At 53.0% G+C, this 26,401-nt stretch overlaps 12 protein-coding genes across 12 annotated transcripts; 6 read left to right on the forward strand and 6 right to left on the reverse strand.

Moving 5' to 3' along the window:
* Positions 1-717: 717 nt before the first annotated feature.
* On the forward strand, positions 718-1,738 carry A1O7_02309 (uncharacterized protein; the record flags this gene model as incomplete). The annotated part of the gene is made up of 2 exons (XM_007756343.1): positions 718-964; positions 1,020-1,738. The coding sequence occupies 2 exons, from the start codon at positions 718-720 to the stop codon at positions 1,736-1,738; spliced, it is 966 nt and encodes a 321-aa protein (XP_007754533.1).
* A 1,076-nt stretch (positions 1,739-2,814) lies between these two features.
* Positions 2,815-4,089, reverse strand: A1O7_02310 (uncharacterized protein; the record flags this gene model as incomplete). The annotated part of the gene is made up of 3 exons (XM_007756344.1): positions 2,815-3,051; positions 3,113-3,875; positions 3,926-4,089. 3 exons carry the CDS (start codon positions 4,087-4,089, stop codon positions 2,815-2,817), a joined length of 1,164 nt encoding a protein of 387 aa, XP_007754534.1.
* A 907-nt stretch (positions 4,090-4,996) lies between these two features.
* A1O7_02311 (histone acetyltransferase GCN5) lies at positions 4,997-6,161 on the reverse strand (the record flags this gene model as incomplete). The annotated part of the gene is made up of 2 exons (XM_007756345.1): positions 4,997-5,011; positions 5,067-6,161. 2 exons carry the CDS (start codon positions 6,159-6,161, stop codon positions 4,997-4,999), a joined length of 1,110 nt encoding a protein of 369 aa, XP_007754535.1.
* Positions 6,162-7,230: 1,069 nt separating this feature from the next.
* Positions 7,231-8,331, forward strand: A1O7_02312 (uncharacterized protein; the record flags this gene model as incomplete). The annotated part of the gene is made up of 1 exon (XM_007756346.1): positions 7,231-8,331. One exon carries the CDS (start codon positions 7,231-7,233, stop codon positions 8,329-8,331), a length of 1,101 nt encoding a protein of 366 aa, XP_007754536.1.
* A 452-nt stretch (positions 8,332-8,783) lies between these two features.
* Positions 8,784-9,710, forward strand: A1O7_02313 (uncharacterized protein; the record flags this gene model as incomplete). Its single annotated transcript, XM_007756347.1, has 1 exon — positions 8,784-9,710. One exon carries the CDS (start codon positions 8,784-8,786, stop codon positions 9,708-9,710), a length of 927 nt encoding a protein of 308 aa, XP_007754537.1.
* Positions 9,711-12,372: 2,662 nt separating this feature from the next.
* Positions 12,373-12,741, reverse strand: A1O7_02314 (uncharacterized protein; the record flags this gene model as incomplete). Its single annotated transcript, XM_007756348.1, has 1 exon — positions 12,373-12,741. A coding segment is annotated over exon 1 (267 nt), but the record flags the coding sequence as incomplete, so codon positions are not given.
* Positions 12,742-13,537: 796 nt separating this feature from the next.
* On the forward strand, positions 13,538-15,063 carry A1O7_02315 (uncharacterized protein; the record flags this gene model as incomplete). The annotated part of the gene is made up of 2 exons (XM_007756349.1): positions 13,538-14,730; positions 14,790-15,063. The coding sequence occupies 2 exons, from the start codon at positions 13,538-13,540 to the stop codon at positions 15,061-15,063; spliced, it is 1,467 nt and encodes a 488-aa protein (XP_007754539.1).
* A 2,809-nt stretch (positions 15,064-17,872) lies between these two features.
* On the forward strand, positions 17,873-18,601 carry A1O7_02317 (uncharacterized protein; the record flags this gene model as incomplete). Its single annotated transcript, XM_007756350.1, has 1 exon — positions 17,873-18,601. One exon carries the CDS (start codon positions 17,873-17,875, stop codon positions 18,599-18,601), a length of 729 nt encoding a protein of 242 aa, XP_007754540.1.
* Positions 18,602-19,213: 612 nt separating this feature from the next.
* A1O7_02318 (uncharacterized protein) lies at positions 19,214-21,129 on the reverse strand (the record flags this gene model as incomplete). Its single annotated transcript, XM_007756351.1, has 4 exons — positions 19,214-19,545; positions 19,675-20,408; positions 20,464-20,525; positions 20,602-21,129. The coding sequence occupies 4 exons, from the start codon at positions 21,127-21,129 to the stop codon at positions 19,214-19,216; spliced, it is 1,656 nt and encodes a 551-aa protein (XP_007754541.1).
* Positions 21,130-21,767: 638 nt separating this feature from the next.
* A1O7_02319 (uncharacterized protein) lies at positions 21,768-22,340 on the reverse strand (the record flags this gene model as incomplete). The annotated part of the gene is made up of 1 exon (XM_007756352.1): positions 21,768-22,340. One exon carries the CDS (start codon positions 22,338-22,340, stop codon positions 21,768-21,770), a length of 573 nt encoding a protein of 190 aa, XP_007754542.1.
* A 541-nt stretch (positions 22,341-22,881) lies between these two features.
* On the forward strand, positions 22,882-23,394 carry A1O7_02320 (uncharacterized protein; the record flags this gene model as incomplete). The annotated part of the gene is made up of 2 exons (XM_007756353.1): positions 22,882-23,128; positions 23,213-23,394. 2 exons carry the CDS (start codon positions 22,882-22,884, stop codon positions 23,392-23,394), a joined length of 429 nt encoding a protein of 142 aa, XP_007754543.1.
* A 2,301-nt stretch (positions 23,395-25,695) lies between these two features.
* Positions 25,696-26,079, reverse strand: A1O7_02321 (uncharacterized protein; the record flags this gene model as incomplete). Its single annotated transcript, XM_007756354.1, has 1 exon — positions 25,696-26,079. One exon carries the CDS (start codon positions 26,077-26,079, stop codon positions 25,696-25,698), a length of 384 nt encoding a protein of 127 aa, XP_007754544.1.
* Positions 26,080-26,401: the final 322 nt, after the last annotated feature.

Raw genomic sequence — 26,401 nt, forward strand, 5'->3', positions numbered from 1 at the left:
CGTGAGGCTGTCCAATAAGTATGTACTGCTGTGACTTATATGTGGGGCGAAGGATTATAAATTCATGGTTCGGTCAACGCGCTTCGGAGGAGGCGGCCGTAGAAAAAGGACGAAGAGGAAACCACGCTGATCGAGGTGGGAGAGGAACAAGGTCTAATGAGTGTCAGGAACGAAGGCGAGAGCGACCTGCAAGCGCGCCATAAACTGTTTGTAGCGGACACCGAGTTGCAAAGAGAGGATGGGAAGCGGAGAGCGAGAGGTGAGACGGGGATGAAGCTGAGAAATACAGGCGATTCAGGGCTGAAACCGAATCCGACGCCATATCCGTTTTCGGTTGTTTCTCACATCCCTGTCGGCATCGCGCGATCACCAGCCACAGCACGACAGCCACAGGTGCCGATCACGCCACCGTTGGAGTTAAGCGAGTGAACAACGATGATAGCAATAGACCTGTGATCGCTAGACGCGCACGCTGTGGTCGACCACTTCTAACGGGAAGAACTCTCCTCAAAAAGCAAGTTGAAGGCGTGTCGATCAAAGCAAAGCACAAGCCGCATTGTGGCTCTGCGCAGAGTAGCGTCCCTCGTCTCCTCGTGCCTGCCAAGAACAAACTGCCCGCAACGACAGCCTTGCGCAGCCTTGCCCGAGCTTCTCGTCAAGTCGCTCTTCCCTTCATCCCCCTTCCCGCCCCTGTCCTAACAAACCCTCGCCTCAACGATGGATCAAGTTCAGGCAAAAGCTTTGGCAGCGATACAGCCTGTCATCTACCAAATCACGACCAGCAAGAATGCCACACCACGCTTCGTCGCCGAGTTGATCAAGGGCGTCATCTCTGACCGCGGAGCATATATATTCACAGAGTTGCTTCAACTGCCCACTGTACAAGCCCTGAGGGGCACAGAATTTGAGCCCTGGTTGACACTGTTGGAGATATTCAGCTGGGGCACGTACCAGGAATACAAAGGTATGTCGCATGCCCGCCCACATCGAGAGACATGACAGAACTAACAACGCTGCAGCCAACCCGTTGCTTCCCCAGTTAGACGTCCACCAAACACTCAAACTCCGCCAACTCACCCTCCTCACGCTCGCCTCCCCCTTCTCACCACCGACGCCAAATAACACCACCACCAACAATAACCTAACTTACGCCGCCCTCTTGTCCCGCCTCCAGCTCAGCAGCCCCGAAGAGCTAGAGAGCCTGATAACCGCCTCCATCGACTGCAACCTCCTCACCGCCCGCCTCTACCCTACCTCGTCCCCATCAGCCGTTCACATCATCTCGGTCGCCCCTCTCCGCGATCTCCGCCCACAATCTCTCACGACTCTCCTCCAAATCCTGCAGACATGGGAATCACGCTGCGTCTCTGTGGTCTCCGACCTCGAGGCCCAGATCGCTACGATACGCAATACCGCCCAACAACGTGCGTTGAAGGAGAAGAAACGCCAGGATCTTGTTGACTCACTAGTCCTGAGCACTGACAGGCCCTCAAATGACAACGGCGTTTCTGAAGGACGAGCAATCAGGGCACCTGGACAGAAGTTGGGCAGCAAGCGGGACTTGGACCAGCATATCGAGGGAGAAGACGATGACTACGAGGAGGAATACGAGGGAATGGATCTAGATGAGGGGATAAGTGAAAGTGCTGGGTTCCCTGGTGGTGGAAGCGGCAGTGGAGGTCGAGGAGGAGGGTTGTCGCGGGGCGCAAAGAGGAATCGCGGACGGGGGTCAAAATGAGCACTGCGCACGAGGACGAAGTTGACATGAGGCGAGCTCCGGCCGGACAGCTGTTGACGAGATGAAATGTGCACTGGAATGCTTACTCTGGTGGTGTGAACCAGGCAAGGACGGCTATCCCACTAGCGGCAAGCCAGACCAGCCGTCACTGGCGAGGAAGGATTCCTGTCCTCGTACCCAGCGGGACTGACGAGGAAGGGTTTCCTAGTAACCGGGCTTCACTGGTGAGGGAGGATTTCTGTCCTACTAGCCAGCGGGATTGACAAGGAAGGACTCCTATCCCCGCAGCCAGCAGGATCCGACATGCTTCCGAAACCTACAACCACTTTGTAATGGCGAAAGCAAGGGCCCATGCGGATTCTGGGTTCTGCAACGAGAACATGAAGTTAATGTATGCACGACAATGAAGAGACACCACTGCACAGTATGCCACTGTAAGGACACCTGCTAAGCACTGAGTACGCCACGCCGAGAATCAAGGAGTGCAAAACGAGAGGCGACAAGAGTCAAGGGCGGCTTGAACGGGAACGACGGGCCAATGCGCTTGCGATTCCTGGCGATCCGGGGTTCCATTCGCTTATGGTGCGCATACGAAGATTGCTCGTTGGGAGCCCCAAGTCAAGTCATAAAGCTCACAGACCATGTTCATTTCCACGTGCGTGCACAATCGATGCGTAGCTAACAAAAGTACATATCCAAGCTCGCTCCTGTATGTGCCTTGCCCTTGCCTCCGTTTGAACGGACCTTGAGCCACAATCGATCTTATGTTGTTAGATTTGGTTGCCTTGTTTCCGTCGGTGCTGGATGTACCCTTGTTTTGCGTAGGCCAGGCTTGCTGTCCCACAGTTGGCTCAAGTCGTTGATCTCGTCCGGCTTTGTGGACACTGTGTCGACAACCGTTGGCCACTGTCGAGTAAGACCCCAGTCTATCCCAGTACACGCTCGCTGAAACGACGACAATGAATTCGACACTAGCCAACCCAATCCCATCGACGTATCTGACCGTGTCGCCGTTGAACGCCTGTCATTCCATAAAACCCGACGGATTATACACTGGGCCTTTTCCGGACGCGGCTCTAGAACCTCGTCCCCGGGACAAAGATAAAAAGCACGCACAGCCCAACCGCAACAGCCATGAACATAAAGAGCGCCATGGTCGCCCTTGTGAGGAGTAACCTGCGCACAAAGGGTTCTTTGATCCGCGACCAGTTCATCCAGGTGTATTCACTAAATCCCAGGTATGCGGCGACAATGTCGAGCTTGTACTGGTAGGAGACGAGGAAGTATGAGCCGATCATGAAGGGGAGGATAATCTAGGAGTCTTGTTAGAATTCGGCAGTACTTGAGGGCTGGAAGGAGGAAGAGTGAACTTACCCAACAACGAGTCGCTCTTGACCTGTCTCTCAAGATCATGTAATAGCCAGCCCAGAATCCTGCCATCAAGCTCATGAGCCCAATGATCAATCTGATTAGCACACTCAAGGGCACCAGGTTTCCTAGGGCTTTGGCCTGTAAAAATCCGGGAAAGGCATCCCTTTCCATCGCTTGGAAGACGTAGTCCTTGGCATCGTCGAACACCTCTGGGTCATCCCGCCCTTCTTCTTCGATAGCGCGAATGATCCTGTTCAGCATCGTATCAGGCAGCACAATTTCCCTTTCCGAACCAGGTAAAACGAATGTGTAGAGTATCTTCTCCGCGGATGCTTTGATGTCGGCTCTAGCGACACTGTGCCCCGGAGAATTCGAGTCCGTCCTCACTTCAGGAGTAGTGGCGAAGCTCGGTTGGGGCATTTCTGGCGGTGTTGGTCTGTCTCCTGATGCTCGACTCAGATTTCTTGAATTTGCTGAACCCATGCTGTGGGAGGGTGAGCGTTCGATTGGGCCGCCAGCTGCACCTTCTCCTCTGCTTCTGGGTGTTTTCGGTACGCCGGAGTTGTCGCCCCTCAAAATGGCGGACACCCTCGACTCTTGGCCATTCTTTCTTGAATCCACCCCTTCGCCAAGGTCAAATTGTTCCAACAGAGCTGATGACCTTTTGCTAGTAGTCTTTTCCATCTCGGGGGTATCTACAAGCATGGAACGCCGTAGTTCTCGAACGTAGTGGCGGCAAAGAGACATATGCTGGGACACATCGAGCCTGTAGGCGGATTAGCTGCATTCGAAGGTCCAGATCCACCGAAAACTTACCAGAAGTCGAGATAGTCCACTGAGCGCTGCTGGTCGCGCATGTAGATGTAGAAGGAGAACAGGTCCACTGGCGCCAGCGTCCTTCTTCCCAGAACCTCCATCAAAGTCGGCAGGCGGTTGCGCGTCTCGACATCTTCGCCTTGGATCCCGTGGTGGTGCGCCATTGTTGTTGTCTGGCTCGGCGCGCAGCCAAGCCACTGTTACTTGGGCTGCTAAGCAGGCCGTTGCTTGCAACAGTAGACCAGTGGTGTCGCAATACTCGCACGGTTTCTTAGATGTGCTGTCGATATCGACCTAGACGTAGTGATTCTGCACGCGAAGTGCGGTAGTCAATTTCAGGTTCGGCGAGGTTGAGGTGAAACGGAGGTGACGTGAGGTTGGTGTGAGACGGCTGTGTAGATGGGTCGATCTTGGTTCATAACGCGGCCGTAGTAGTGTGAGGTTGCAGGGATGGTGCCTAAAAGAATGCAGCGAGCAGCAGCGTGATGTATGCTCTGCAGCGCGAGGTCGATCCTCTTTTCCAGTGAGATGGTGTGGACCAACTTGTGGTGGACGGGGTGCTAGTTAGCACGGAAGGAGAGCACTGGCACTAATTACAGTACGAGGTACTGGGTCGGAGGCTGGAATCTGGGAACTGGACGCGGCCAGGGCAACGCTACACCCGCTTCTGGTTGGCTGGTCGGCATCTCCCACAATCTGCACCTCGCCAAACTCATTCTCGGATGTCAGCCAAACACTTCACAGGCTCCCACACCTGACGATTAATTGTGAGTCGGACTTCCGTCACGGTGTACACACTCCGTTACTATGTCTGCTACTACGGCTTGGAACGACATGTTGCACCGATGAGGCCAAGGTCGGATTCTGCGAGCCTTGTGCTACAAAGAAGCAGATTGAGGCAGGTCATACTGTCCAATGCTCATTCATGACTAAGGTCCAACCAACGCCCGTAATGCATTGTGGGTATCATATCGCATGTAAAACAGTCATCAACCCTCCAGTCACGCAGAATCACCATCCGAACCACCTAGCAGACGCCGTCCTTCCTGCACAAATATCTAGCCAGATTCATCACTCAGCCAAGTGCTGTCGTCCTGTCAGTAAGAAGCACAAAACCATGACCGCTGGAACATAAACATACCGACCACTCTGGAATATTCTTGATCTGCTGCCACATGAACTTCTCCAGCTTGTTCGCACTTTTGGCGTACGGGGTGGTCTCGTTGTTGTAGCGTCGGCAGTTGTCGAAGATCAGCTTCGAATCCTTGATGAAGTCCTCTGGTCTTGGGTACATGTCGTTCTGTAAACGCTCTTCCATCGTTGACAGATCCATCGGCTCCTTGATGACTTCGTAATAGTCAGGCACCTCATCTTTGTTGACCGGTTGAGCAAACGGCCAGGCTGCTGTATGGTTCTGCATGTCATTGAGCAGATGAAGGAGCTGGTTGTAATTCGGTCCGTGCCTGGGTTGTCTGGACAGCTCATCCATCGATGGCGACCAGCCTGATTCTTTGATGGCAGGGATTGACATTGGATCAATCTCAACAATGCCGTTCTTCCAGGCAGCTGGTGGCGGGTGTACGATATGTGATTTGCTCACAGCGCGGATTTTGGCCATTACTGCTTCTTTCTGTTTCTGAAGCATCCGTGGTACTTCGAGATACCGGATCTTGGGAATCATGCTGCATTGCATAATCGTGCCTCCTTCGTAATCTTTGATGTATCCCATCCAGATCGACTTCTCCAACGTGATCTCTTTGGTAAACCCCTGCTTCTTGAAATAGCCAATAGCATAGTTGTCGGCATAGGTTAGGAAATACATGATCGGAGAGGTCGCCTTGACATAGTCCTTCAGATGCGCCATCAGATGCGCCCCGTATCCTTTGACTTGCTGGTCGGATGAGATGGCGCAGAAGACGATCTCTGCAAATTTCCTCGAATTGAAGGGTCGATAGGTGATCCCTCCGACGACTTCGAGTGGCTGCTTGATAATGGCGATGGAGAGATGTGTCTTGTCGTACACGAGTCGAGCAATGTAATCCTTGGGCATCTTAGGCAATTGCTTCTGGAAGATACATTTCAACCCGGTCAGTATGATGTTACTTTCTCTTGAGTTATCGTTGTTGACCACTCTAAATTCGATTCGTCCTTGCTTTTCTTCAAGGGCAGCGGCTTTGAGGGGGAAATCGACTGGCGTCGGAGTGATGAGAGGTTCAGAGTCGGACTGTACAGCCATGTCAGTACCCGTAGTCTGCAGTGCAAACCGCTGGATGAGAGAAGAGCGACGGCGCATACAGCCATGCTCTTCTATGACCGAGACCGACATTGTCGTGTCTGTGTCTGTCGAGATGTTGGAATCCAAGCGATACAGGGCACTGTCGCTGCCTGGCGAGAAACTGCCCCATGAGGGATGATGAAGAGACATGGCAGAGAAGGAGATTTACCTCTTCGTGCTTGACACCGTCGTGTGAAACGGGCGACTCTGTCCTTGCCTTCTTCGAGCGGGAGGACGCCGCGTCCTCTGAAGCCTTGCGCTTCGTATCTGTGATCGCAGGCGGTCAGTAAACCAGACGTACCATGCTGCCGCACCCAGACCACTCACTTTCACCGTTTATAGGCGCCATGACGGCGGGATTAACCAATATACTGGCCGTGGCTTCTTCTTGTGGCAACGGCAAGTGTTCGACTCCAGTCTGATGGAAACGAGATGAGGAGTAATTATGGAGTAGACGCGGAGGGACATGCGGTGCGGTGCGGAAATACTTTCCGCCGCAGTTGCGTTTGTCGCCAGTGAGAGACCACCTTGCACCCTGCGAACGTCCTCTCATACCAACCTTTGCCTACTGAGAGTTAAGTCGCTACTAGGTATTCAGTCAAACTGAGGTCTTCTGGGTAACACGTCAATGTCGCTTTACGAAGTTTGGCAATCCGCCGCTGGCAGCCCTTTCCAGCCCACGGTTGGGAAGGAGAGCCAGCTGTTTGTTGGACTGTCACTGTTGCTCATCGGTGAGCTTCTCCCTCCCAGGCTCTCGAATATTCACTGACATTTGCAGGCGTGATACTCACCGGGCTGTTCGCCTTGAACAAAAGTCCTCTATCATTGCCTATCTTGGGTGTTCCTGCTTCAGTGGCGTTCGGGTACGTCAAGCTTGGAACGAGTGTACACAACCAGTAACATCTTTGTAGATTCGGTGCTGTCTATGCAATCTGTGGATTTGGGGTATACGTCTGAACCCAGCAGATCGAGCGTGCCATCGGGCCGCACCGATTCGAAAGACCACCGCTCTGGCGTCTGAGCTGGCAACATGGACGGCACACCGATTTTCACGGCGGTCTCTACCTCAGCAAGGCAGTTGTACCTGCTACTCCGCTGCATTGCCTTCTCCCAGCGAGCAGAAGTCCAGATCGATCCACATGGCATCCAATTCTCGGTGGAGGAAGCACGAGTTGTCCAAGGTCTGACCTTCCTGGACAAGGCCCTCTTCTCCTCATATAGCTGTAAACTCCCCACCACCGACAGTGACGCACTGCCCACCTTCTCAATCTCAATTACTGCGCTGCTCGAAACCCTACAGATTTTTGGTACGGCGGAAGCATCGTCTTCGGTTCGAAATCCATATGGTGGCTTCTCGTCTTCATATGGGAATGCATTCAGCACTCCTGCTCTAGCTTTGGGCGGCACATGTCGAATAACATATCAGGAGGTTGGGGCGCCTCTTACGATTACAATACAAGAAGGCTCGGTGACAACAGTTTGTGATATGAACACCTACGAGGTTCAAGGGTCCCAGGGCGATGACGGCGGTGTACCGCTGGACCGAAGCAAACTCTGTATGAAGGCCATAATGAGGAGCACCTGGTTAAGTGATGCTATCGCAGAGCTCTCTGGGATGAATCCTACCGTCCTGGTTGTCAATGTCTCCAAACGCTCGGCCCCGTATTTCTCCTTGGAGGGCGATGGTGGTCCATTTGGAAACAGCACGGTAGATTTCACATCCGAGTCGAAGAATGATTCGACGCCGAGCGAGGCAAGAGTGAAACGGCAGCCAATCGTCACGGAGACATTCGTGGTTAATGCGCCTGCCGGGAGCCATGGCAGGATCAGGCAACGGTACAAATTTGACATGATCAAGAGAGCATCGAGGGCGATGGCATCGGCCACCAAAGTGAGCATCCGGCAGGATGAGCAAGGCGTCCTCAGCCTTCAATTTATGGTCGACCTGGGTGATGGTGGTTCTGGTTCTCGTGGGGATGAATCTGCGGCTCTCAACGCGCCTCCGAACCCCGCGAATGTCGCCTACGTCGAGTTCAGATTTGTCCCTCTTCTGGACGAGGAAGAAACCGAAAGCGAGGGTCAGACCGAGGACGAAGAGATCGAGGAACAGGATCTGGACTTAAGTCCGTGATTGAGACCTACCTGATACCCTGTCACTGATCACATGTGCGTCGTCCCGGATCAAGACTATTTCGTCGGGGCTTTTATCCGTCCTTTCTTGCTCTCAAGTTGTTTTTCTTCGAACATTTTCATTGTGAACCCGTTTTGTGATCTAGAGTGCAGACCATTTCAACAGGATTGCTCTGCTCGAAAAGTCCAACCCCTGGCCAGACAGGCAATCTTCTGTCCTGTCTTATCATCCATTCTGATTGACTTCATTTCGAGCTTTACTAGGGCTGTCTATCTGCCTAAACATCTCGATGCTTTGGGACCCATTGATCGAAAGGGCAAGACCGGGTACGGGCGCAACATTCAATTCTCGATTTGTGCTGACTCGACACATGCAGTTTGCAGATCTAAGGTGTATTTGTCGACGCAACCAAATGCCGCAACTATCTTTCGAGCTTTCCGTATCCGAACGAGATGCCGCCCATCGCAAAAGTCGTTGTCGGCCCAGTCTCGATTCCCGTCCAGTATAACATTCCGGACGCCCAACTCTTCAGCCAGAAATGGTGGGCGGAAGCCACAAAGACGAACTTCTTCTGGACCCAGTTCAAGAGATACACTTCTCGTGGCACTATCAACAAAAGAATTGGGTTGGAAATCAAAACCGAAGTCGTGGAAGGTACTCGCGGATTGCAGGTTAAGTCCAATGCAGCAGAAACAGCTCAAGGAAAGGGCCGTCCGAAACAAAAGAAGAGGATGCGGCCTGAGAGCACACCTCTAGCCCCCACACCTGTCGCAACATCTGGGACAGAAGAGGAAACAGACTCTGATTCTGAGGCACATTTCATCGAGGAAAGACTGGAGACTGACGACCTCGGAATTGGAGAAGACATGCCGGGCCCGGGACCTTCTGCACGCCCTCGTCAAAAACCAGCCTATTTTCCCCCGTTTGAATGCACGAGGTGCACCAAAGAAACAGCCTTCAGCGACATTAGCATTGAACATGACGGTACCTTACTCTGCAAGGCGTGCAAAGGCAATGTACCTGAAGTAGCCTCCGGGGATATTGCCGTTGAGATGCCCACCCAAGCAGGCGGACTTTTCGAACCACTAAAGGACACAAGGGCCGCTCTTCTCGAACCACCAAAGGACACAAACGCCAGCCAAGCTACCAAGCCAGAATCCCTCGTCGTCAAGGTGGAGGACGAGAAACCCGAACTACAAGATAGGCCAGCCACCACTGGTGCGGCCACGAAACCTAAGCGACAGCGACAGCGCGAGGACGATGGACGGATCCTCACAATCAACGGAGAGGAGTGGTTGGTCTATGCCGACGAGAAGGGTGACGAGCACGCGATCAAGCTCGGAATGGCTAGCAAGAAGATCAAGATTGAGCTGGACTGATACTGTACTGTACTCAGTCTGACCCATGCCGGTCAAGGCGCCACGGACACGCTGAGCTGGCGAACAGTCGGCTGCCTGCACCTACGCCGAAGATGCTGGACAGAATCTGCGTTCGGTGATCCAGCGAGAATGCCCCCTGCCACGATATGGGTGTACCTCGAGGATCCCGCAGGAAGGTTGATGACGAGTGATGACGGGGAGAAACGACTACAATGGATCAGGAGCTTTCGTGGTGCCCAATCTGTTTTTTGGGCGGAAGCTGGAATCGGGGGGCGACGAACGCCCTTCGGCTTGCAACATATTAGACAGGAGAGCTAGGAGACACGGAAGGCACATCATGATCTGCGTGCAAAGTATTTCTGGTTCCAGTCCCATCTTAGGGTACTTGCTGAACGGTCTGTCCTTTGGAGGCATTCTTTGGCAGACGGCGAAGGTTGCGACGCTGGCAGATCTTCTAGTTTCTTCCAAAAATGAAGTGTTTGAGTTTTGGGAAATATGTTCACGATTTTTCGGTGCAAGAGCAATCGCACTAGGCAATCTACGGTCTTTATGCCGGTGTCAGCACGAAGGCTTGCCCGTCTTGCATAGATTCTCTGCCAAGTACTGTTTTGACGCTCGGGCATCACTTTCTGGCTCGTTCCGGAGAAAATGCCACCGCTTCGACCCTCGGGTAGTCAGGGAGCTTGCTATTACTGATTCGAATGCTGGTGACGTGGTCACTTGGGAAAGCTACAGCCGGACTATCAGCAGCTGTACCCGAAGCCGCAAAGTAGAAAGTCATCTGTGGTGTCCTTGGTCCAGTTGTTGTCCATTGGAGTAGACACCAGGGATGTGCTCGTCGGTTGACACCGGTCAGCATCACGTCGCTCCTCCCAATCTGGGTTGACCTTAGCCTTTTGAAAATTTGGTTCTCTCCATGTATTCAAATGCAGCGCTGTGGACCGTTTAGATTCGGATCTCAGCCACTCAACACCACGCAGAGTAGGCTTCGTGTTGATTTCAAGGAGAATCGGGAATCGGACCATTCAATAGAATATCCCGAAGCGAGGGACGGGTGTTACCCAGACGTTCTGCGACCAGCATGAGTTCTGATATTTGTCGAGCTGAAGGCGCAGAAGAGGTATCCTCGGGCGCCGAAACTCCCAAAGTGGTGCACGTCAGCGATTGAAAACTCTGGTGTGTGGTGTGAGTAGGTCAACAATGGCCTTGTGCCCCTTCTCGCGCGCGATGTCCAGTGGCGTCTGAGCAGGACTTTCTCCCCTTGGCAGTGATCGTACATTCGCGTCAGCGTTGGCCTCGAGTACTTCTCTGACCACATTTTCATGGCCCTCTTTTGCCGCGAGAAAAAACCGGGGTCGCGTCTAGGTCAGCCTTTACATTGACATCGGCTTTGCCCGTCCCGAGTAATAAGTCGAGCGCAACGTCATTCCCATACGAGGCTGCTATATGCAGCGAGGTGATTTTGTACCGAAGTTCCGCATTGACGTCGATGGTGTCCGCATCCAGTAACACCCGCAGGACGTCGAGATGATCACTTGGCATTTCTCCTCTGACGGATGTTGGAATCCCGGGCTGATTAGACATCCGCTGGCAGCACCCGTTGACCGCGAGATGTAGAGCTGTCTCTCCACCTTTTGGTGTAGGCTTATTGACGTCTACTTCGCCTTCCCCTTTGTCGAGCAGTAGCTTCACCGCGTCCGGGTGTCCCTTTTCGGCTGCCCTGTGTAGTTCTGAACCCCGCTGGTCTGTGACGTCGATGTAGGCTGGCCGGCTGTCAATTAGTAGTTGAAGTAAACGTTGTTGCCATTTTCAGCTGCAAGCAAAAGTGGTATTTTCTTCCCAGGACAACCAACGAGGTCGGCGCCTGATTCAAGCAGCAGTCCGGCCGTGGTAACTCTGCCTGCCAGAGGCGTTCGCCCTTGTTTGTCTGGGCAATCGAATTGGTATGAGAGACGGTACCAGAAGTCGTCAATGGCGGATTTTGGCAGCTCAGGAAAGCTGGTCTTCAAGCGGTAGCTGTGCTCTATGCCATTCAATCGATTTTGATAGGCGACCAATAACACCTCGACTATGTCCTCGTGGCCTTCAATGGCTGCCCATGATAGCGCAGTTCGGAAATCCTTGTCATAACGGCCAGAATTGGTGCCGTCAGGCAACAGTAATAGGATGTCTTGGCTTCGCCCCTGCTTTTGCAGCAAGGAGCAAATGCTCGGTCGGAAGTGTGTTCAGACCCGCTTGGCGGAGTGATAGGTTCTTGGAACCCTGCACAAAGACCATTAGGGTCTCCACGATCTTCGCAGGGCAGAAGAAAGTCTTTGCTGTGACTATCTTCCACGGTCCGACGACATTCCCGCTCGAGTCCACTTTGAGTGGAGACTGTTGTCGAGCGTTAGACACGGCCTCACTCCGGGATGCTGGACGGACGCTATGGGAACTACTTGGCGGTAACGAAAGAAGCCTTGAAGGGCACCAACTAGCACCGTCGGACATAGTGAGCAAGTTGTGGAAGAGGTGGTCGTATTCCACGCTTCCGATTTGTTTGACAACCCTTTCAAAGATGTCCTGCTGATGAACGTGGGCGGCTTTCGCGGTTGCGGCTGGTCCGTCCCCTTGCTCCGTAATCAGGTCATCCTCGGATTCAACAGTAGCACTCAACTATAAGCGATGCGATGATCGCTATGTCTTTGCTCCAAGACGTGTATCGACATCGTAAGATGCATAGCAGATCGTCCACTCGTGTAACAGTCTGGGTTCTGAGTCTGTGGATGATCCTTCTACGTGCAGCATGGCGCTCTGTCCGGGGTTTGCAAAGAATATCTTCGTCAAGATCCTTGAGAAGAGGACCTCGCTCTCCTTTGAACAGGACTTTCACAGTACGCGATCTGGCCAACTCCACTGCGGTCCAGCCCTGACTGAACCATGGGGACATGACAATAGCAAGACAAGCTGTCTCGGCGTCTATCCATGGAAGATTTCGCAAAAATCAATCGTGAACCAAGGTGGCTGTTGCTTGTTCATAATTTGCTTGCATGTTTTGGATGGCGAGAGAGCGCACGGCCTTATCAGTAGGTATGCATACTGTATCCCACCATAGTCCGTCGCACTTGAGCTCAATTGCAACCTTTCTGAAGAAATTGAATAGACATTTGTTCACTTCGCCGTGCTGCTCCTTTCCCACTCCAGTACGATCAGACCAGACATGCGAGATCGCCATAAAGTTCTGATAAGGCTGGACAATCCTGCGCCCGTACAATTGCCAAGCGGTGGGCCTCTTGTCCCTCGCGACGCTGTTCAAGGCGTCGCTCGGAAAGAGGTTTGCACCCTCGATTGGTGTACAGGCGACATCCGCACAGTAACGTGACTCGTGACGTTGCTCCCCCGATGTGAAGTTCAGCAAAGAATATTCACAGAAGTCGAAAGTGCATCGATCATGCTTGACTCCGGTTGCTTTACGATCCTGCCTGTGGCCGAAAAGACTGTTGTGTTTAGGCGGGAAGGAGTCTATTGAACTACGGAGTAGCATATCCTCCACTGAGGCAAGCACGTGACCACTTTGCGGTCAGATGGCCGTGATTGGTGGTGACTTCGCCGGGACATCACCGACGTCATCGCTGATATTCTCCCCAGCCGAGAACAAACGACGGTAGCAAGCTGCAACCAGAGGTCGTTCGTGTTCATGCCTCTGTATCTTTTTACTGCAACAACGTCTCCGGCCTTCTTACGTGAACGGCTGCTACGGCCATGAGACGCGCCAGGAGATCCAGGTTACAACAACATCAGCTCCTCATCGTCTCTTCGAAAAGCCCTCAACTCCTACCTTCGCCACGATGGCGTATCTCGCTGAAGACGATGAGACCCTGATGCAGCGCATGGCGTCCAACAACCCAGCAATGACAATGGCCGCTCCCTCGCAGATGGCGACACGCTCAGACTTTCCTGCAAGCCGTCTTGGACGGAGCAACACCGCGGCCACGAGCCAGAGCCTCGCAAGACGAATCACTTCGAGATCAGACCCCGCTGGTGATGGTCTATCACCCATAACCACTGGCGACTCCGCGGAAGAAGGAAAATCTTCTCCTGCGGATGCCGAAATGGACATCTCGACGTCGAAGTATGATGTGGGTTGGAGAAGGGTTGTTCGCAATTTCAGCCCTTCGTGGTTCTCGGTGACGATGGGTACGGGCATCTGCTCGCTCCTGTTGATTACGATCCCTTGGAAGGCAGCATGGCTCTACTGGTTGAGTGTCGCGTTCTTCATCCTCAACTCCATCCTCTTCAGCCTTGCGTTCATCATCTCTTTGCTGAGATATACGCTGTACCCCGAGATCTGGCGTGTCATGATCAAAGACCCCACCATGTCACTATTTCTCGGCACCTTCCCGATGGGTTTCGCCACTCTGGTCGAGTCCTGGATCTTCCTATGCTGTCCCTACTGGGGATACTGGTCCGTGTGGGTAGCGTGGTTGGCCTGGATGCTTGACGTGGTCATCGCCGTTGCGGTCACTGTGTCTCTCCCTTTCCTGCTGATGAGTCAAAGTGACAACCATGGACTGGAAAGGATCACCGCTGCACAATTACTTCCCATTGCTGCCACCATCGTGGCATCCGGAACTGGGAGCGAGGTCGCGGAGCTGCTATCGTCTCCGGACCACGCGTTCGGCACCATCCTCGCCTCGTACGTACTTTGGGGACTAGCTACCCCTCTTTCAATGACCGTTCTGGTGATGTACTACCAACGGCTGGCGCTCCACAAACTTCCTCCGAGGGAGGTCGTGGTATCGTCGTTCCTTCCGATCGGACCCCTGGGAATGGGTGGCTACACCATCATGTACTTAGGCAAGGTCTCCCGCGAGGTCTTCCCGAGGGTTGAGCTCTTTCGCGATCTTGTTATTGCCGGAGACATCGTATATGTACTCGGTGTGTTCATCGGCTTGATCATGTGGGGGTTTGGACTTTGTTGGCTCATTTTCGCCGTTGCGACAATCTACTCGACAAGGCCGTTCCCCTTCAACATGGGTTGGTAAGTTCGCACCTCATATGCGGAATCTCCTCCCGACAGTCTCTCTGACCTCTCTATAGGTGGGGCTTTACATTCCCGCTGGGCGTGTACGCCATCTCCACGATGACCTTCGGCGTGGAATTCCCGAGCATGTTTTTCAAGGTGTTTGGCACGATTTTGAGTGTTGCTGTTATTCTACTGTGGTGCGTCGTCGCGACAGGAACAGCAAAGGGAGCATGGAGCGGAGACTTGTTCTACGCGGTGTGCCTCAAGAATCTGCCGCCGAAGAAGGCGGATGGCGATGTCAAGACCGGCGCAAGTGTTGTGGACAAGGAGAAAATACCCAGCAGTTGAGACACGCAAAGGGCATTTTATACTGATTGTACCAATCCTCACGTCCGCGTCCCCCGGAGAGGACCGAATGCTAGCCACAACCGACATTTGCGTTGTTCTTCGTGCCCACCTTGGTCGTTAATATACACCGGTGGATTGTCACCGCTATCACCAGAGCGGTTGATCCCGACCGTGGCTGACTGGCCATCTTCTCCCGATCTTCTTTCTCTGCCGCCAGTCTTTGAGTGTTAGGGACGTAAGTCACAAATGTTGCCGCATTCGTGGAACGGGATCTGGATACCTTATTCCATTACGTTGTTCAAATTGTCGACGGCCATACTGCGCAAGCAAATGATCACCTCAGAGATGGCGTCTCGATCTTTGTACAATTGCAGAGCTGCACGCCCACGCGTGTACACGCCCGACGCCGGATGGCACCCACAGAATCGCTCAGCCAAAGCGTCAGGCTAACTCGAGATGGCTGCGGCGGAGGCTCTCTAAAGACTTCAAGAAACCAGGCCATATGCGCTGGACTCCGACGTGCGAATTTCTCCTGACGAACGACTTTTAGCATCTTGATGCTGGACCAGGATCGGCCGACTCTGCTAATCACGAGGATGCTAGCCCGCTGTAACGATGACAGAAGCTGCTTCTCGTCTCCTCTCCTGCAGGACTATCCACGCGCTGCTATTGTTGCGTCAGACCCCTGCAGGAGGGTTGTTCATAAGTAGCATACCGGTTGTCTTGGCCGCTGACGAGCTCAACTCGAATCCGATCCTGGTGTTACCACGTCATAGTACGATTCACGCCGGAGTTCAACTTGTCTGAGGGTGGATACGCATCTTATTAAGATGCTGCTCTCTATCCAGAGGCTTCAAGGCAAGTTTAACGGATCAGCTGGTCATGGTCCAATAAACTGCAACTATCCTGCGGGTAGATTTCCACGCCACCGTTGGCCGGAACCTACGTTGAGGGTGAGAGCTCCCACGAAGTTTGCAGGGGAAACGGTGTTGATGATTGATCGTAGGACTTCGCGCAGGTATGTAAAGGATAGAAAAGGTTCTCGACGTCGTCCTCGAACCGATTGACCGCGGAAGTGTAAGGAAGTCGAGTGTATTTCTCTCCCCCTGCAGGTCCGGTTGGGAGATTTTGGGAGTAACGAGTTCGTTTGCGCGCATGGTCTTCTGCCGATTGAATTGAATGAGAAGCTTGCGAGAAAGACCAACCTGCGTTCTCCGTACTATATCATGAATAACGTCCATTCTGCCAAAACGATTTCAGTACGGAGTACATACACAGTAGTCATTCAAGACTGGACCGTCGCGCAGTTATGTATCAGTTACAAATAGCCAAAGAGTGACTCCCCAGCAACGCTCACAAGCCCAAACCAGAATTTTCGGTAGTAGTCCGCCTCGCGAACGCACCTAGAAACGATTTTCTAACAACCAGACTCCGCCCACAGCCATCAAAAAATAAAAAAAAAAAAAAAAAAAAAATCGTGGCTCCCATGAAGGGGCAAAGACAATGAGGTCGTACCCGGGTTCGAACCGGGGTTGCCGGAATAAATTAATATCAAAATCCGGAGTGATAACCACTACACTATACAACCGATTTTTGACCGTCAAAATTGCGCTCAAAAACTATATACTTCATTGAGAACTGGTGACTAATGCCTCTTGCTGAGAGAATGTCACCGCCGGCGCGTCAGGTCAAAGTCGCCCGAGACTTTCCCGCCTCGGCCTGCTTGTCATGATGGCTCATAGCCAGCCAGCCAGGGGTTTGTCTATCTGGTACCTACCTCTTGTTAATTACCGTCACTGCCGATACTTCCAAGCCACAGCGTCAATATACAGTGGTACGATGGTAGGCATGATTTAACAGTATCGCCACGCTTCTAATGTGTTCTGATACAAACGTCTCTCCCCGCTTGTGGACAGCCGAGATGAGACTACTAATTATGGTCGACTCAACTTTCTACGGATGGTGGCTTAGGAAGAAGACCTCGTCGAGTGGACATCTCTCTCTCTCATCATGGTAAGTACAAGGCCTTGAAAACCAGGTGTCAACCAAGGCCAGTCTGATCGCGAACGTCTGCTCGGACAAGTGCATCCGGCCTCTTCGGCATTGGCCTAAGCACAGACAGCGTCCAGCATCTCTTCGTGGGCAATGTACACTTACTTGCTGCGCCCACGTCAGCGACCAGACTGCCAGTGGTTTTGGCATTGCAGACGCTCAGACTAGGTGCCCTTCCTTTCTCTTGCAGGAACCCAGTCTTCAGTGAAGCTCTACTGCTACAGTGCTTCAGTAGACAATGCTAGTGAATGTCCCTTCCTTCGTCGTCAAGAGCACCCTTGCCTACATCTTCGCAACCCGGATTTCTAGCAAGATATTGAACACAGAACTACCCGCTGATATCTGTTCCAAGACCACGGCTCAGGAATGTTGGCTGCGCTTAATGGCGGTCTGTTGTTGGCCGCTACAGAGCTTTCACGCATTCGGAGGTTCATGGACCTCGGACACAACTTCTGCATCTCATTTCTTCATGTCCTGGTCCAGGGGAGTCCGCAATTGCGTTGTCCCCGACTTCAAGTCTTCGCTCCTGGAAGTCCGCTGGGCAGACCTGGCCTGTCTCTCGAATCATTGATCGACACCATGTGGGACCGCAGCGTTGATTCGAATATGAGTCACGATATGTCCAAACTCCCTCCCCTATGAACACCTACCATCCAGCTATAAAATATAGCAGCTGTCTCCCCCTTCTTTGCGGTCCAATCCTGTGCCTCGAGCATTTAGAGCACCACCATCCACCATCCATCTCGTCACATCTACAATGACTTCTCCTCCAGATCCGGAAATGCCCCTCCATACCTGGACCAAAGACGACAAGTACCTCGTCTCGACGGACGCCTCGCTCATCCCCCTCCAGGCCCTCAACACCGCGATCTTCGGAGCCGGTGACTTCACATGGGGTGGCCCCTTACCGGAGGAGCAACTACGCACATTAGTCCAAAGATCGTTGTGTTTCGGACTATACGAACTTCAACGACCACAAGGTAGCACCAGCACCAGCGCCACCCGTTCCTACGCCGAGCATCATTCGTCGACCGAAGAAGACCACCGTCAACACGAACATCAGCACCCAGAATCACATTCCGACCACTCACATCCGCAGCCGCAGTTGAAGCCACAACAACCACAACACCGACTGATAGGCTTCGCCCGCTTCATCACAGACCTCGTAACAGTCAACTACCTCACAGACGTCTACGTCCTGCGTGAACATCGGTCCCACGGCCTCGGAATCTGGCTGATGCAGTGCATCGACGAGGTCTTCGCCTCGATGACACATCTCCGGGGCATGATTCTGATCGCGGACAGGGGAAGTTCCACGGAGGATTTCTACAGGAAGTATCTCGCCATGGGAGATCTGGAGGGGAAGGCATTCTGTATGGATCGTAAGGGATTGGGTGTGGCGGAGCCCGCTGCCTGCCTGCCTGCCTGCCTGCCTGCCTGCCTGCTGTATATAGATTTGTCCTGCGGAGCCGAACGCAGCAGTTAGCGAAAGATAGAGCACCTGCTGCCGGTCCATTGGAGATTTGGTCAGGCTGTGCTCGTGCTGTATGAAGAAGGGTCTGGTCTCTAATCCTACAGTATCCCAGGGCTTCTAGGGCTTCTGGGGGCGCGATACTTGGCGTGATATCCCTTCATCTTTCTTTCCTCTTCATCTTGACGCGCAGGGTACGGAGTAAAGCTGCGGTTCAGATACAGTCAGCTCGATCATCGGGTACCTACTGTTCACGGGTATGATCGGCACTGTACTGTACTGTAGTGGACCGCACATAGTGGAGTCCTTTGCCTAGCTATGCTGGCCGCCCAGACCAGCATTATGATACTGCCACACGTATGAATTCCGTACGAGTACCCCATACGGCGAGTTGGGCCCGCCACTCCCAATTGGAATCGCAGCACAACCACCGTTCATATCGGCAGGGCATCATGTACACTTGTCCACTGTATACAGCCCTTGTGGGGGAGGGATCAGAACACGATATCCGGAGTATTCTAGGGGGACCTCAGACCCACGAGACAGCATGGCATCCCACCGAGACGTGCACAGTATGCCATTGCCTGAGTCACCAATGAAATCATTCATTTAGTCATTACGACCACGCTAATGCGCCAGAGCATCATAAATAGCCTGATACAACCCACACCGCCTATCCAGCAAGTCGGTTTGCGTCCGATTCAGCACCGTCAGGTACGGGCCCGACGCCTTGGGTCCATCCTCCGCCCTCACACCCCCGCCCAGCACGCCCGTCGCATTCGGTCCCTTGGGCCACGCATTCCAGTTGTACGGATCCTTTGCGAAGTTCGCCCAAATGTGCTGTACGTACCGGGACAGGGCTTCCTGGAAGACCGTGGCGTTGGCGGTAGGGTACGTGCCGAGCACGATGCCGATTTCGCTGCTGTGGTAGACTCCTGCGTCGGAGAAGATGTCCGTGTCTAGAAAGGAAGAGATGGGAACGTTAGTGTTTGCGTGCGCAAAGTGCACCATCAACCAGTGCTGTAAGTTAGACAGGATGACAGGTCCAAAACTCAACAAGCAAGGGCACGGGCACAGTCCGAACTTACTGGGGAAACTGGCGTTGTAGTAGTACCTCCAACTTGGGATACCAACCTGGGAGGTCTCCAAGTGGACAAGCCGTGCAGGACACTGGAAGATAAAGTCCCCGTACAACGCGCCGAGCTGTTCAAGTGGGCTGGTGAAGGTGCCGGTATAGACTCCAGACCCTGGCGGGCCGTCGAGAGGGTATGCAGCGAGGAGGTCCGAGATCTGCTGGTCCGTGGCTGTGGGGAACAGACCACGAATGAATGAAGAGGAGTCGTTCGCACTGATGGAGTAGAGCCGACCTTCGTCCGCGTTGGTGCCGCCTAGGATGGGCACGCGGGCGATCTTGGGGTTCTGTGGGGTGGAGCTCAGACGGTTCGAGCGGGCGGCATACGCGCTGGTGACGTTGTCGAACACTGGTGGCCACGTTATACGATTGAGTTCGTTGTACGTTTTGATGGTGGTCGCCGGCACGGCACGCATGCAGGCCAGAATGTCGGTCGCAGATGAACAGTTCATCGCGGCGACGAGAGTTACCCAGGAGGCTGAGTAATTCGCCGGAGCATTACGGTATGTGCCTGTCCCGGACTCCATGATCGCTGCCCGGAAGGTCAGCGGGTTGGGAGGTTGGGTGATCAAGGCGTCCACGCTCTGGGCGCCGGCGCTCTCGCCAAATATGGTGACTTTATCAGGATCGCCTCCGAAGGCAGCAATGTTCCGCTGCACCCATTCGAGTGCGAGTCGTTGGTCCAACCATCTAGAACGGTGTGTTAGCCATCCTGTAGTGGGGGACCAAGCGTCTAGGTACTCACCCCGGATTTCGCTGCGCAAGAGGTACTTGAGGTGAACCAGGGAAACCAAATACATTCGTACGCTACCAAGGTAAGCAAGTGTAAGCACCCACAGCCGGACCTGGGGTTATTAGTCCCTTAGAGCGAACAGAAACTCACGTAGTTCACAACCACAACAATGACATCCTCATGCGCAGCCAACGTAGACCCGTCGTAGTGTGGAAGCGCGTTGGAGCCATAGAGCAAGCCGCCACCATAAAACCATACCATTACGGCCTTTGGTTTTGCATTGTCCTTAGCAATGGGGACATAGACGCAGGCGTTCAAACAATCCTCACTTTCCTGCGGTGCAGGAGTGTTGAACCATTGCAGGATCAGATTCCGGCGACCTTCAGGATAGTTGAACTGTTGAACGCACGCAGGGCCATACTTGGATGCGTCGAATGGTGTCGTCCACGGCGCTGGTGACTTGGGAGGACCCCATCGCGCAGGCTGTCCGGCAAAAGGAACGCCCAGAAAGGCGTTGAGGTCCAGTCCGGTAGAGTTCTCGGTTTTAGTGATGCCTACCACGACGCCAGAGTCAATTGTAACTGTGGGACGCCCATTACTGGCAGGAAGGGCAGAAATAGTCAACGAAAAAAGGACAATCGAGAGTAAGGTGACAGTGAGAGCTGCAACTCGAGCCATTTTGTGAGAGATTTGTCGAACTGAGTGACTTGACCAACACTCCAGAGCTCGGTCGCTCCCCGCTATATAGAAGCATTCCGACCGTGAGGCTTCCTTACCTGTTCCTGACCAAGCTCGTGGCTATTCGTAGCCTTGGCAATGAAGTGCAACGCTGCAAGGCACCCGTGACCTTGTGACGCCGGTGGACAGCTGCATTGCAGATCCTTTGGAGATGCCGAACATGGCGTGCGGGGTGCAGGGCGTCATGGCTTCCAAGCACTTGTGGCACTTTGCCCGGCTCCCATCGCCTGCCGGGTCGCTTGCAGGCAGGATGTGAATGTCAAGTCACAATGCAAGCCATTTGACTATGTGCTGACTGATATGCGGGGTCACAGAAGTCAGGAAAGTTGGATGTAGAGGTCTGCTGTGACTTGAATGTGCCGATGTACGCTAGTGTTCACTGAAGGACGCAAGCGGTTTAAGATGAGGTGTCAGATTTCAGAGACCGAGGCGTCCTCGGCATAGGAGTAGCGAAAGTTTGACAGTATACTGCGTTTGTCCTCATGCCGGACCTGACAGGGCGCACCATTGGCCTGACCGTCATCAGTAGTGCCGCTTTTCGTCCTCGCTATGTAAGTTCACAGCTGGTGCAACGAGCATCACACTCCTCCGGTGGGATGTGTGGGATCCACCCACTTCACTTGTTCAGGATCTTCCACCGGGACGAGGTCTGGGATGTTTACAGCGATGGCCGAGTCATCACTCCTCATCAGGACGCATTCCAGCTCCTCGTGCTCCATCGCGTTGATTTCCTGATGTGGCACGTATGGTGGTACGTAGATGAAGTCGCCAGGCCCAGCCTCCGCGGTAAACTGCAACTTGTCACCCCATCTCATTCGCGCCTTGCCCTTGACGACATAGATCACGCTTTCTAGATGGCCGTGGTGATGAGCTCCAGTCTTGGCGTTGGCATGTATTTTGACCGTGCCGGCCCAGAGTCTCTGCGCCCCGACACGTGCATTCGTGATCGCAGCGGCACGGTTCATACCTGGAGTTTGAGGTGTGTTGGTATCTAGACTGCCTGCGGGAATCACTCGAACACCACTCTCTTTCCAATCATCAGGTGGTTGATCATCTGGCGAGGTGGCCTGGAACAGATGAGCAGGACCGGAATGAGAGTGGTCATGACCATGAGAATGGTCGTGAGAATGAGAGTGCTGTTGTTCGGACATCTCCACTGTGGTTTCTCGTTATTGCTGGGATGATTCTGCCACAGCCTGAGTTGCTAACCTTCTGCTTCAGGTTCTGCAAATGCTTGCTGTGCTTATGGAGCTCCTCGGTCCGTCAAAGACAGGTCTTCTCTCTTTAGTCACAACCTATGCCAGCGCCGTGTGATGGTTGAGAAGCAGATCGTGGGTTAGCTTTCTGTTCCGAGGCCCAATGTCGCAATAAATATGGAGATCATTCGGCGCGTTTGATGGTTTCAACCACAGTAGGAGAAAATACGGCAACGTAGATGGTGAAGACATGACATTTTCAATCGGAAATTGCCCACGGTGTTGATTGGTTTCATGACGACAACGTTCTTCGAGCCTTGTGTGGTCTGAATACAGACCTCACTGAAGACATCAGGTACCTGGCGCAAGCAGACTGTAAACTTCAGCTAGTGTGCCATCTTCGCTGTCTGGATCCCGGCAGAACTGACGTCTGGCTCGCCAGGTGCTCGTTCAGTTTTTGACGTTTCCTTGTGTTCGTCCCTACCCTTTGCCAGCAATGTCTTTCCATCAGCTACGAAGGTCAGCTCTGCCGGTTCTGACAGCTCTCATTGGATCTGGAGCTGTCATCATCGGTGTCTGGAGCTTCATCTCCCCTGCTTCGGCTGCTAATGCCTTTGGCGGGTACATGGTCCGAATTTTGCAGGCGCAAGCGCAGTCCTCGTCGACGTACGAAGACACCCAGGTGTCGAACAACAGTCCCAGTAGTTTCGCATATGTATACCCTCACGGGGTCCGGAACTTTGGTCAGGGACTATCCATCTTGATTCTCACAGCATATTGGCAGCTTTCTTCCAGGTGTCAAACCTCTCATCTTGCCCGTCTAACAGCTCAACGATGCCTGGGCGTGGTCATCACCGTGGGTGCTCTCACGCCCGTAGTAGATGCGTGGGTGAACTACCGGATCGCTCCAGAAGGTGTGGAAGGGGATTTGGACAGGAATGCAGCTCGAGTGCATACATTGCGGACGGGTATCTGGCTCTTAGGCGGCCTCTGGTGCTTGCTCGAGTGAAGGGTGCTCAGACGCGTTACTGATAGTGTTCCGTTCAAATTGGTTGCGGTCACGTTGCGTGCATGTTGACAGGATGTCAGACACGTATCGTTGTCTGCTCTATCTTTCTAAGGTCCCATGATTCACCTCATTGTACGATTTTTTTCAGAGTGACTGGAACCCGACCATGGTGATATTCCTGTGCGGGAGTGATTGGGAAACAGTGCAAGGCCTTGACGCTTGGAGGGAGACTGCGGCGGGGTCGTTTGCGCAGGCAAGAAGCACCTCAGCCTGCGAGCTTGGATGACACTACCACAAATCACGATAACGATGGCGGTGCGAGGGCTGGAAATGCCTCATATGAATTGAAGAAACAGGATAATGGCATCGAGGGCTGTTCTGGAGCCAAAACAACTATGAAATGGGTGCGAGTCACATACTCGAAGCAAGCAAGCAGGACGATCAGTCGGTAGCAGCATTGAAGTCACTAGCTTACTACTCCGACAAATCTCTTCTCCAAGGATGAGCATGAAGCTCACGCAATGATGAAAAGCACGAAAAGCAATGACCAGCAGAGTCTCTGTACACAGTCAGCAGTACAAGAAAGGTGACAATGCTGAGGTCCCGACGCCAGCAGAGCTGTAACGCACTCCGCCAAACCCACACTCTCAGCTGCCCGCGGCCTTGACCCAGCAGAGCGGAAGATTTAGGCGAACTGGATCCCACTATCTCTACTGGCACGGGGGAGAGTGCACCTCGAGCAGTTTTGAGACTTACCTGGGCTTCATTCAGAGACTCCCGAGGACCCGCCACCACCCGGACCTCTGAGTCCAGCAGCGACACAGAGAACATATTCTCACTCGCAGAGCCCTGCATCGCTGTCAGATTCACGCAGTGATGAGATTGATGAGAGGACAACTTACAACTAACAATGGAAATTAGTACGGTGAGGTATATGTTCGGCCGTGAGCGACTGGACCAGAAGTCCGCCTCAGATTGGGAGTTGAAAAGAGAAGAAAGAAAGAGTTGAAAGAGAAGAGGGAGGGAGAGAAGAGGGAGGGAAAGAAGAGGAAGAGCTTGCGGATCTTTTGAGGACGAGAGAAGGACCAGGTCTTGGCACTGATCACGAGCTGCGCAGTGAATTGCAGCCGCTATTGCTCTTCATCAGATCAGAGGGGACCTGGTACCCAATCGCAGTGCTCCATCAACATGATCATGCTAGCCAACCCTACCACAAGGGCCACGGAAATGTGATCCGATGTCGATTGCGCAGTGCAGAATTCTCCGGGTTGAGGACCTGGTGAAATGCAATTGGTCCTGATCTGTCACCTTTGGACCATTGCCGCATCAGCCATTGTGGCACGGGCTTTTCAGCCAGGCTTATCAGCCTCACGCTGTCAAATGTCTACCACATGGACAAGACACAGCGAGCAGCACAGCATATCGGTATGGTCTTTGTCAGTTAAGACTGTGCTGACTTTGTGAAGGTGCAATCCGCTCATGGGTGTCACAACGAATCAAGTGCGCAAACCGTGAGCGATCAGAACAATTGTATCAAACGTGGAGAGCCGAAACACCTGCCCTACTTGGAGCTGTGCAGATTTCCACAATAGTCGAGCTGCCAAGTCACCATCTTCGCAAGAACCAATTCTAGCCATAAGGCAACCTCTCCGATGTTCCACGGGCCAATACCCGAAGCAACGAGGATGAATGTGATGGATTCCAATTGTGCAAAAGGAGGTTACTTATACTTGCCGTTCGAGAACGGAGAAGGCGGCCAAGCAATCTCAAAAACTACAAGTCATGCCCTTACCTCTAGCTTGCCTTTGACGGCATTAAGTTCTTTTACTCGAGGGACACCACATCCAGAATCCGTCACCGCCCTGAATAAGACATTGCTGCTCTAGTGAGGGACATAAGATGGCAGGGAGTTCGAGAAAAGGAGATTCTCCGCTGTTTGTTAAAGAGCAGAACAAATGGTAGCTCATGGTCATTTCATTCATGAGTGGAGAGGTGACTGGGTCCATATCTATATGAGTGGAGAGTTACAATATCCTTCTGGGCGTGAACCGATATGTGGCAACGAGCTCAAGCGCGTAGGAAAGCAGGAGCACCTGCCTCCCCCTTGATACTGCGCGAGCACCAATCACCGCTTTCCAGTAAACACGCCTCCTCAGCAGTGACGGGTTCAAGCGTGTTGGGCCAATCCAGCCAGTCTATAGCCTTCATTGTTGCGAGCCGAACTTGAAATGAGTCCGCTCCTGTGAGACCAAGTCCAATATTAATCGTGGCTCAGTACTGATAACACCACCAATTCCTTCTCTACTCAAGGGTATCAATCCAGTTCATCCCCTCGAACACCTCCATCATCTTATAGCAAAGATCCATGTCGTCTCCTGGCTCACCACCAAACAACTTGATCTGTTCTGCCTCGATCGTGGCAGCCTCTCGCCTCTGAGCCTTTTCTCGGTTCTGCCAGGCTGTATATCTGTTGTACCAGTGCCTGGAAGCGACGTTGGCGTCAGGGTTTCGTAATGTTGCCGGCAATAGAGGCGGCCTCAAGTCACTACTCGAATGAGAGGCTGAAGGGAGAATGGATGACTCGTATATAGTTGATAAATCGTCTGGTATGTCGAAGGTCGGATTCAAAGTGCTGTGGTTGCGGTTGCGGGGACGAACCCTTCGGCGATTGTGTTTGTGTGCCATGATGAGCTGCAATTGTCTGGTCTTAAGGGATTATGGATAAAGCTGTCTTTGGGGTGAACGAACGGCAATGGATTAAATTAGTAGCAAACAAATACAACGACACAAGCAAGCAGGGTACGCAAAGGAAAGATATATGTCGGGCAACACCTGACAGGTGTGTCTGGTGTTGCCTGTACCACATGAGTCACATGGAACAAACCGTCACCACAAGAAAATAGCACCACCAAGCCAAATAGCATGCTGAATGATGGGTATGCCTGCGTTTAATGACAACCAAACAGGCAGAGCGAGACTTCGTCGTTCCAGACTTTAAGAAACACGT

The sequence above is a fragment of the Cladophialophora yegresii genome, assembly GCF_000585515.1.
Source record: "Cladophialophora yegresii CBS 114405 chromosome Unknown aczIN-supercont1.2, whole genome shotgun sequence".
Lineage (NCBI taxonomy): Eukaryota > Fungi > Ascomycota > Eurotiomycetes > Chaetothyriales > Herpotrichiellaceae > Cladophialophora > Cladophialophora yegresii.